The sequence below is a fragment of the Calidris pugnax genome, unplaced genomic scaffold (genome assembly GCF_001431845.1).
Source record: "Calidris pugnax isolate Ruff unplaced genomic scaffold, ASM143184v1 scaffold45, whole genome shotgun sequence".
In the NCBI taxonomy this organism is placed as follows: domain Eukaryota; kingdom Metazoa; phylum Chordata; class Aves; order Charadriiformes; family Scolopacidae; genus Calidris; species Calidris pugnax.
This window is the reverse complement of record NW_015090764.1, coordinates 3,366,891-3,377,904: the sequence shown is the minus strand read 5'-3', so window position 1 is coordinate 3,377,904 and position 11,014 is coordinate 3,366,891. Positions and strand designations below refer to the sequence as shown.

General features: G+C 41.2%; 1 protein-coding gene across 2 annotated transcripts in view; it reads right to left on the bottom strand.

Annotated features, from left to right (window-relative positions):
* PITPNM3 (PITPNM family member 3) overlaps positions 1-11,014 on the bottom strand; it is a 61,611-nt gene that overhangs the window by 31,511 nt on the left and 19,086 nt on the right. For both annotated transcript variants that reach the window (XM_014957588.1, XM_014957675.1), the window contains exons 5-6: positions 2,352-2,428; positions 841-1,076 (exon numbers count right to left, since the gene is read on the bottom strand). In XM_014957588.1, coding sequence (XP_014813074.1) covers positions 841-1,076; positions 2,352-2,428 — 313 coding nt within the window. The remainder of the gene's footprint in view (positions 1-840; positions 1,077-2,351; positions 2,429-11,014) is intronic.

The window sequence follows — 11,014 nt, the reverse complement described above, 5'->3', positions numbered from 1 at the left end:
TTTCGTGTAGGCCGCGGCTCGCCCCGGCGGCAGAAGGGCCGGTAGTCGGAGGACGCTACACGTGAGTGTGTTTGGGGGGGGGGGGGGGGGGGGGAAAGGTAAAATTAAGTTGGTGACACTATTGCTTGTAAGGCTACCTGGCCATTTAATAGGCTTGGAATGAAAGTGTAACAGCTCCTCAATCATACAGCCTAAGATCAGCCTTTGCTCCTTGGTGTTAATAATCCAACAAAGAAACATCCAGATCACTCTCCTTCCCCCACAAATCATCTCCTCTCGTGCTTAACGAGGTTCCAGTTGTCAGAGTCAAGTCCCAGCAAACCTGTTTCCTTCACAGTTCTCACAATTCATGCAACCAAACCCTAGTTGTACTGCAAGCTGATGCCGACATGATCCAAAAGCACTGTTTCCTAGTGATGCATCTTTTGGAGCCCATTCAAGACACTTCTATATATGGCATTCTCACAGGTTAATGACAAATAAGAGTTGACTACTGATCTTTTGGGGTCAGATTTGTGAGGGGAAGGAAAAGTTAACAGTTATCACAGTTTTCTTATTTTGTCCAAATTTCTTCTGGATTATTTTTTTTCTTTTGGGTGCATGTGGACAATATGCTGTACTCCACTATGGGTTTTGATTTTTCTGTTTTGGTGGGGTTTTATGGAGGGTTTCTTTTTGAACAAATACATCCACTTAGAAAAGGATGAAAGACTGCTCCACGTCTTGCAGTAAGCAAAAAATTAAGGATTTGCAACATTCCTTAATGAAAAAGACAGGTCACAGAAAGCCATTCAAAACCACACTGCAAAGACAAACATTACAAAATGCAAATCAACTTACTTGGAAACAAGAGAGAAAGCTGCTGAACAGATTGCTGGGCAGGGAACAAGCCTGATTAAGATGTGGCCTAAAGCAGCAGGGAAATGGGCTCGGGTCACTTTCTCAAACACAGAGGTGAAGGTGTTGATGTCTGCCACTTTGCTGCTGTGGTCCCCACCTCCAGCATCCAAGATGTTCCCTCCATGTAGAATCAAAATTAGTACATGAGTTTTGCAGTTTTGGTGTTGAACTCCTTCCTGTGAGAAAAACAAGGAATAAAAAGGGAGGCAGAGCTGGTATGGACAGTGTTGGTATACTTGGTGTTAATGTTCACAAGCAGTTAGCAAAGATTTTTTCTCCCACCCCCACTAAGATCTTCTTGTGATATTTGCCTTCACTGGGGGGCCACAGTGGGTGCACCCCATGTTCCATTTAATTCAAGTATGTCTGAGCCAGGCAGAACACACGATGTACACTCTGCCAGAAAACCCCTGCAGCACAACAAAGATTATAAACAGCTTTATGTACATTAAAATCTATTTTAAATATATTTGAGATGGGAGAAGAATTCCAACATCCAACAGAGAGCCTAAGCGAACATCTTATCTAACTATCATGAACAAGGCTGCTGCATTTACTGGAAAGGTTCTAACTCAAATCATCACAGGTTCTAAAAAGACATATTTCTCTGCCAATGAAAACATCTAGCAAAAGCAGATGATGCAGTTATCTCAGCCTTTTGAGACTGGCAACTTTTTATTGAAGTGAAACATGGGACAAAATTACTCAGACCTTTACTGAAAAGGTAAAAAATGTATCATTGCTGATATCCATAAACCTCACAAATATGTTTATGAATATGTGAATACGTGCATACACAGACAATAATCTGTGTGCTCTGCAGAACAAACAAGATGTTATCTACTTGAGACTGGAAAAACATTTTGAATCTCTCAAAAATCCACTTTTTTTTCTCCTCTACCCCTTGAGAGTTATGTGCCCTCAACGGTTCTGTAATACATTAAAAGATTAGGAGATTATTTGTTTTTAAATTTTGACTGCCATTTTCTTCTTTGCTTTGGATCATACGATTCCTGGAAACTTCTATTTCCTGACCAAATAGAAACACAAAATAAAAATAAGAGTAACATTTCTTATATTTGTCAGAGGACTGTTAATTGCTAGATTGGGTGATTTACTGAGAATCGGGCAACGTTCTTAACGCTTTATTCTCAAATTCTGGAACAAATGCCACAGTATTCAACAATAAATATAAAATGAGAAGAACTGCTCTGACTTTAACAAGAATAACTTTAATCAGGACAGCTCACAAGTAAACACACACATCAAGCTGTAGTTTAGTGAGGGGTATGGGTGGAAATGTGGTTGAGATGGACAAAGCTAAAGTAACTTTAGCACCTGTAGAGAAGTGGCTGAAAATGAGAGAATTATAATTTGTCCATAAAGCCAGTATTCCACATGTCCACTCCTTGGAAATAAGCAGAGCTTGTTTTGGGAAAAAAAAATCTCACCTCATTGTCCTCATGTATTTCAATACTGCCTTGTGCTGGGAACCTTTGTTTTCTTAAAGAGGCTCTATATAATTCACCTGAAAGGAAAAGAGACATAATCAATCATTTAAATATTTGGCTGCCTCACATTTTACAGATATTTATGGAGGTAAGGCACATTTCTGGTTTCAAGACAGAAAGATCTGTTCACAGAAAATCCTGTGGACAAACAGAACAACAGACAAGGTTTCATGCAGCCCTACATATTAGAGGCTCTTCCGTTCTTAACAGCAACACTCCAAACAGGATTCGGGTCCTTATATAGAGGTCTGCAGCACCAGCACAGCTGCTGTGGGTCATCTGTGCCTTTCTGGAGCAGCAACAGCAAAGGTCACCTGAGGTTCTGCATCACTTCTGCTCCTCCCATACAGAAATCTTAGATACTCTGGTATGTCTGAAACAGCACTAAACACCTATATATAGGCAAGTGAACTTTCTCCCAAGGATCAAGCTCTTCCACAAACCTTTGTACTACCTGGGAAACTCCCAGCAGTAACTGCAGTGCTCCATTACCAGGAGTAACAAAAAATAGGAGTAACAGATGAAAGCAAAAAATAGTTTCTCCTCAAAAAGTCCTGTAACCTGTAAAATAGGAAGTGTCATTGAAGAGATACACAGGGCTCTGCTAATACCTTTCCACAACAGGATCGTGCATGCAACATCCTCCACTATAAACACAACAATGAAAGTCTCTGCATTGACTTCAGAGCATGACCAATGGGCAAAACCAGATGGACACAAAGACCTCTTGTGACTACTTCTTGGGCATACTGGCCTGACAGTAACTTGCTGTAAGCGGTGGAACATTCACTGTATCAGCTTTAAGACCGTAAGACTGTCCACTGTCTGACCCTGGGAAGCAAAACTTAGGAAGCATTTCTTTGTAGAGAGAGTGGTCAAACACTGGAACAGGCTTTCTAGAGAGGCGGTCAATGCCCCATGCCTGTCATCGCTTAAGAGGCATTTGGAAAATGCCCTTAGTAATATGCCTTAACTTTTGGTAAGCCCTGAAGTGGTCAGGCAGTTGGACCACATGATCGTTGTAGGTCCCTTTCAACTGAAAATATTCTAATCTATAAAACTTCTATAGCTATATATGAAAAGTCTTGCCCTCTGAACAGATCTCTGTCCTTGAGGACCAAAAAGTTGATGATACAACAGTATCCAATTTCCTTTTTTGTGTGTGTGCTGTGTTTCTTCGGTCATCGGAGAGAATTGCTACAGGATCTTTATGGTCTCTTCATAATGCAGTCTTTTTTCTAAAGCTGCATGTGTGTTACCTAGGAAACAGCTGTAGGATGAAATTTGATTAGCACTGCTGTCAGCTTCATTGTCACATTTATACATGGGGCCAATTTCTTCCCTACAAATTAAAGGAATGTTCCATACTCCTGTCTCTAACAGCACTTATGAGGCACCTACATCAGAGGAGATGAGCAAAGCTTTGCAAAAAACCACACTGAAGCCCACCTACTCACACTTTAGCTTACAGGGTTTTGCAATCAGATCCTGGACCACTGATTTCTCAGGTCAAGAAAGAGGAGGCAAGAAGAAAAACATCAAACTTCTGATTTGCTGCTGTCTCCAAGAGGGATTCTACTAGCTATTGTGCTTTGTTTCCAAAGACAAGGACAAGAAAGTGACTGCTAGTAGTCAGCATGGACTTACAAATGGAAAATCATGCCCAATCAAATTGATAGCATTCTGTGAGGAGACGACTGGCTTGGTGGATGGAGGAGGAGCAACAGATGTTGCTTCTCTCAACCTTAGTAGGGCTTTCAACACTGCCTCTCATAACATCCTCATAGAGAAACCGAGAAAGCGCAGGCCACTTAAGTGGACAGTGAGATGGACTGAAAACTGGATGAACCACCAGGCTTTAAGGGTTGTGATCAGCAGCACAAAGTCTCCAGCTGGAAACCAGTGACCAAGGGGTCACTACTGGTTCCAGTCCTGTTTAGCATCTTTGTTAATGACCTAGATGATGGGACAGAGTGTACTCTCAGCAAGCTTGCAGACAATACAAAACTGTGGAGAGTAGCTGAAACACCAGATGGTTGTGCTGCCATTAAGAAGGATCTCAACAGGCTGGAGAAATGGGTGAAAAGGAATCTCATGAAGTTCAACCAACTGAAATGCAAAGTCCTGCATCTGTGGAGGAATAACCCCACTTAACAGCACAGGCTGGGTACCAATCATCTGGAAAGCAGCTTTGCAGAAATGGACCCGAGTATCCTGGTGGACAACAAGTTGACCTGGCCCCAGCAATGTGCCCTTGCAGCAGAGTGCCAACCGCATCCTGGACTGCATTAGAAAGAGTGTCTGTAGGCCAAGGGAGGTGATCACTGCCTTCTACTCAGGACTGGTGAGACAACATCTGCACTGCTGTGTCCAGTTTTGGGACCCTCAGTATAAGAAAGACATGGATTCACTGGAGCCAGACCATCAAAGGGAGACAAAGATGATTAAGGGACAGGAGCACTTGACAAGAGAAGTGGCTAAGAGAGACAGGACTGTTTGTCCTTGAGAACAGAAGGCTTGGGGTGTGTGGGGGAAATCTCATCAATGTGTATACCTGACAGGAAGAAGTAAAGAAGATGGAACCAGAGTGCTCTTCATGATAGTCAGTGAAAGGACAAGAAGAAATGGGCACAAAGTGAAATACAGGAAATTCCACTTAAATACAGGAAATCACTTTTTTACTGTGAGGGTGGTTAAACACTGGAACGCGTTGTACAAACGAGCTATGGAGTCTCCAGCCTTGGAGATATACAAAACCTGACTGGATGCAGCCCTAAGCAATCTGCTCTAAATGGCCCTACTTTGAGCAGAGGAGTTGGGCTACAAAATCTCCAGAGATCCCTTCCAACCTCAGTCATTCTCTGACTTAGAAGACATTGGAACACAATATTTAGTTTTTTCTTGGCCTTTAAAAGATAACATTATAACCTACAAACCAGATATTTGGTAGGATGCTCTCTCTGACTTTCTAGCAGTATGATGAAAACTCCAGTTTTACAGCACTCAACTGGCTTTCTTTAAAAGGTGCTAAAAAGAGAGTAGCAAACCCAAAATCTGATTATTTTCCATTTAGATTTTAAAACGTCTACGATGTGACTGCTTCTGCTATTATCTCCATTTCCTAGCAGTGACTTTTTACTTAAGACAGGAAACAGATAACATCTACAAGTAAATCTGAGAGGAAGACTTGAACACCTAACCCACGGGCAAGTTGAGTTTATTTGTTTAGTCTGCTTGCATTCTATGAACCAACCAATATTGACCTATGAACAACAAATCCACTTCCTTTGAAATACAAACTCTAGTGATACCTAAACCAGTAGAGATACAACCTGCTTTATCTCTTAAATGTGCTCCTATTAATGAGTTTTCCTACTCATTTCACGATGCTTGCTTCTTTACCCTATATGCCGTTGATCTCCAGAACATTATTTTCCTTCTAAGATACAGAATATTAAAAGTTACAAGTTAGTTGTCACTTATTAAAATGTGCCAAAATGGCAAAATTGCCATGATTTACTGCTAAATCCAGCATCTCAACCTCTGCCTAAATATAACCACTCTTATGTAGTAGGAAGCAACAGAGAACAGCAAAAGTTCTTTATGAGAACTATGATATGGTCAAACTATGCCAGTCTTTCCTTTAAAAGAAAAAAATTACAAACTAAAAGTGCCAGGCTGTCTTTACTAGCAGCTTTTATTCCTATACCTCAGTGGACTTAAACAGAGAAATTAAAAATTGCAACATCTTACTGAAGGGGAATTACTTCAGCTGAAGTTATGGGGGTCAGTTCTTTGGGGAAGGCAAATGTGCTTTTTCCTTCTACAGTCAGTGATGAAATTCCATACAAGATGTGAATCCTCCTATCTCTGTAACACCTCTCCTTGGGGGAAGGAGGCGGCTGTGAAACCTTTCAGACTGACAACACCAGAAATTTGCAATTTAAAACTTCAGCTGACTGCAGTGTTGCAGTCTTAAAATTCTACTCATCTCACAGGAGTTAGCTGTTCCGAGAAAAATGGGGAGGCCTTCCTCCCTCCATGACAGATACATGTTTTAGGAGTGAATGAGAGAGGATTGCACTAAATAATAAAACCAATTTAAACACATTTTCCTCTGTTTCTTCCAGCACCTCAAAGACAATAAATGCATCACATAATGCTATAGATGACTCAGTTTACTTTTCTTTCTGGCATTCTGCGTTCACAGCCTGTTTGTGGTTTCACTCCATCTGACTTGTGCTTATGGGCCATCTGCCAGACCCTACCAGTGCCAACTGTAATTTTCACCCCACCAAGAACACTGATTAAACAGGGTCTGGGCCAGGTTATTCTAAAAGCACTGAATTTAGTCCAAAACACATTTCAAACACTCTGTACTCTTCTGCATTAGGATTGAGAGCTAATTCTAACACCAGCAGATTCTACCATCACCATTCCTTATAGCCACTAGAAATGTATTTAACCTCTATGGCTACATTTCTCCATATTTAAAAGCAAGGTAATTATTCTTGCCTTTCTGGCAGGCAAGACTACAGGATTAGTCATTTAATACTTGTATAAAACAAAACAATACAACAAAACCCAAAACCACAGAAAACAAATCCAACAGCAACAACACACCCCCATAAACCCTGAACTTCCACCAAATGCAATTGCACTGGAAGTCCCTGCATTTTAAAGTTGCTTCTAATTAAGTGATTTTTCCAAAAGCCTGTCCAGAAGACTCACTTTTTTTCTGACAGTCATCATATGAAAAAGTGACAGTTTTTTAACATCTAAGCTCACAACAGAACCAGTACCACAGGAACGTTAGTTTTGTATCATTAAAAAGGATTATTCAGGGCCACGAGGCACCACCTTCCAGTGAACCACAGTACTTATCTTTAAGAGAATACTGGAACAGTAACCCCAGGACGACTCATTATCTGCTCACAAACCTCTTTGGTTATCTACCTGCAATGCACTAAACAAAACACTTCCTGGGATTGCTTGTGTGCCATTCCTTTGAAAATCTTGTTCTAAAGATACACTTTTAGAAGCGGAGAGGGTGGTTTCTTTTCCCCTAACGCATCAAATCGAAGGTTGCAGGGTAGTTCTTTGCTTCACACACACACAAATGTCATAGATAACGGGACACCAGGATTCTAGTCATTGTTTTAATCACAATTTCTATTCTAATGTTAAAGTAGCTCTCTAACTGGGCTTCTTTCAAAACTGCTTTCTCACTTCAGCTGAGAAAAAGAAAGAAAAAAGCACAGTATCAATTTGCAGTACTAGAGATTACAGAGACTATGACGCACAGATCAGTTTGTGGAAGCATACAAGGTATTTTTTTCTTTAAGACATACCAATGTGCTTAAGACAGTTCAACTGTCTTCTTAACACTTCTGCACTGCCAAAAGTTCAGGCTGCAGCAATGTTAGAACGTATAGTATCTTGTTTTGAAAATCTGCACCTAGAAGTACAGTATTAGCATAAAAGAATGAGAAGGTCTGGAAAGAAAAAGAAAAAAAAAAAAAAAAAAAAGGAAAAAAAAGGCAAAGGGGAGTCAGGTGTTTTTTTTTTCTGATTTGCAGCACAAGTAAATGAGGAATTTCAATGGATCTTCAGCACTGTGCTGCCCAAAGAAACACACTTCCCTGAATTCAAAGTAGTCCCAGAGTTGGGGCAGGACAGGGGGCTTGCGTCGTGCATGTGGATTGTGTGATGGGATGAACACATGCCTTTATTTCAAGGGATGTGCTGAGCACATGCTTTGGAAGATAATCAGATTTTGGGTTTACATATTGTTTAGGTTAAATACCAGAGACTAAAATAACTGGGAGACCTTCTCTGTCGTGATGACAATACAAAGGGTAAGACTATTCAGCAGCTAAGGCTCTGTAGGAGACAGAAACAGACAGTATGACCTACTAGAGAAAATGACAGAAATTTAATTAGGCACTGAAATGAAACTGATTACAGAGAAATTACGTGTTTTACTTTTTACTGGAAGGGCTTTAATGAGGTAAAATAATAACATGGTTTTGCTGGACTGAACCTCTCTGATAACATTATAAACATTTTAGAGATTTTTCCAGCTGTCTTGATTCATACCACTATTATACCAATTTATGCTAATTGTATCATTACGTAAATTACAGTAACAAAAAAGGTACTCAAATCCCATACAGAGTCAGAAACCAGTGTGCTGTAAGAGCTTACATTGTACCAGCCAGCAGTGCAGTCAGGAAACATCAGGGTGGGATAAGATTAAAAACTTTCTGTTAATCTGTTTTGTCTTGTTTTTTAATTAACCTGCAAATGCATCAGCTACCGAGTCCACCAGGCTTCTCAAACCTGGAACAAGGAGGGGAGACATAGGAATAGGAGAACACACTGAAATCTCATTCCCCAAGGTCAGGCCCTCTGCAGACACCCAAACTAACCAGTCAGTCGTGGGTAGGTGGTAGTAGGGGTGATTTAAGAAGTGTTTGATTTCCCCATTTCCTCCCCAGGGAGGACATTTTAAGATAAACTCTGCTCAGGAGCTGTAATCCAGGCTTTGACAAACGCCTTCCCTAACTTTCTACAGGTTTGTAGTCTGATACCAGCAACAGAAGTATCAAGGATGGAAACAACAAAATTAATGCTATTATATTCCAACTGTAACAAGTCAAATGAAAAGAATACGTCTCTCATTCTCTTTGGGGGGAAAGAAAGCAAGAGAGAGAAGCTGAAGCCTTGGAGAAAGTAAACCCTGTCAACTCAATCTGAAAACTGAAAACAGAAAATCCCATGTTTGGATGAAAATCTGAGACAAAACAGCATCCTGGAGACACATCCTGTAATCCAGGGCTAACTCAGCCAACCTGGAATACCTGGTAACCTTAATTAAAATAGGTGGCCAAATGTAAGTGCTGTGAATGATTTGATTTCGCTGAGAGCATATTGGGTACTCAATGGGGAAACAGTGACCTCATTAAACAACTATGTCAACCGCTGAGTAAAATCAGAAACTGACACTTATCTGTTGCTCATCAGATGCTGAACCATAAGGAAGACACCTCACAGTCCTAAATTAAATGCAACCATGCTGCAGAAATTATACTGCTTTTTAGTCTGGCAGTCAGTAACCAGGAACAGTGGCTACCACCTCAGCTAACTGATTTAATGACTAGGTAAGAGATTTACCAAGTTTATCTGGAGACAGAAACATATGCTGCTACCACAGATACCAATGAGCAAACATCTCTGGCAGGGAGTGTTTTGGACTCAAATTCCCACTGGAATTGGTATGTATGTTGCAGATGTTCCTCAGTGACTTATGGAGATGTCAAGCAAGTTGTGAGTCTATAGCCTCGCCTGAAATAACTCACTGCCCAAAGAGTCCCTTCATGTGGTGTACATCAGGTCTCAAGATCACCTACCAGCATTAGAGGAGAGCCAGGTGAAGGGAAAAGCTTAGTGATTCAACACCCCCAATCAGCCATGAAAATCATCGGTTCATTCTGTGACAAAAAAGTAAGTAAATAAGTACCCTGAATCTAGGAGAAAAGAATTCGCACCATCATTCCCAAACTTCTGAGAACATGAAGTACAGTTCAAAGCTGTACTAAGAATCAAGCCAGGTCCTCTTTTTTTTTTTCTCCAGACCATTTCAAACATCCCTACCATTTTTGCCCTGTTAATTAAGGAGGAATTGAGAATAAAAGCAAGAGAACTTGCTTTAGGTACAAAGCATAAGGTGGTGATAGTCCCCAAAGAAAACTGCTATTTCCATTATCACACTCCCATGAGAAATTATGCCATTTCTTGCCATCTGCTGTGCTATTACTAGCCGTTTATAATGACAAATCCGTCATGAGAAATATGTTCACATGAAGGCTGTAACATATGCTTTCTATTAACAAATGATAAAGAATATTTTAATACACTGCAGATGCAGTTTCACAAACTGCTCTGTGTAGAGGAAAATAATGGCATGCATCACTGAGCCCAACCCTGTTCTGGAAGCCACAACATGAGATGGCGCCTGTGTTAACTTCCCCTGTTTCCTCACGCGCTGCCAGATCTCCAAGATGCCCACTGAGGAGCACTGCAGGAGAAGCCACACATAGGGTTTAGCAGAGGATCCAGGCTCCAAGTGCTCCTCAGCTCCAGTCCTCAGAGCAGCCCAGATGAGCTGGGCAGAGCATGATTTCCAGAAAGAAAGGCGCCGCAAGGAGCAACAGCATGTGCTCCTGAACACAGCTGCAGGAACAGCAGTTGCTTCACTGTGAACTCAGTGAGGGCCAGGGACAATAGTGCCCAGAGAGAACTGTGATAAAAGAAAACACCCTCATTAACACCACCCATTTCTATCAGCCAATTTTCTTTCTTCAGCAAGCAATGCGAAAGCACAGAAAGACCAGCAGTAGAGCAACACGTTAACACACCCCTCAAAGCGGGGCACCAGCAGCAAAGGAACCCTAGCAATGCCAGGTATGGCATTTTCACTCCTATAGCAATATAGCACTTTAACAGCAACACCTATTGCACACCTCTTCAAGTAGAGATAGGAGAAAGAAGTCCAGAGCACAAAGCACTGAAGGCTTCTACGCCCCAAATCAAGTCACGTT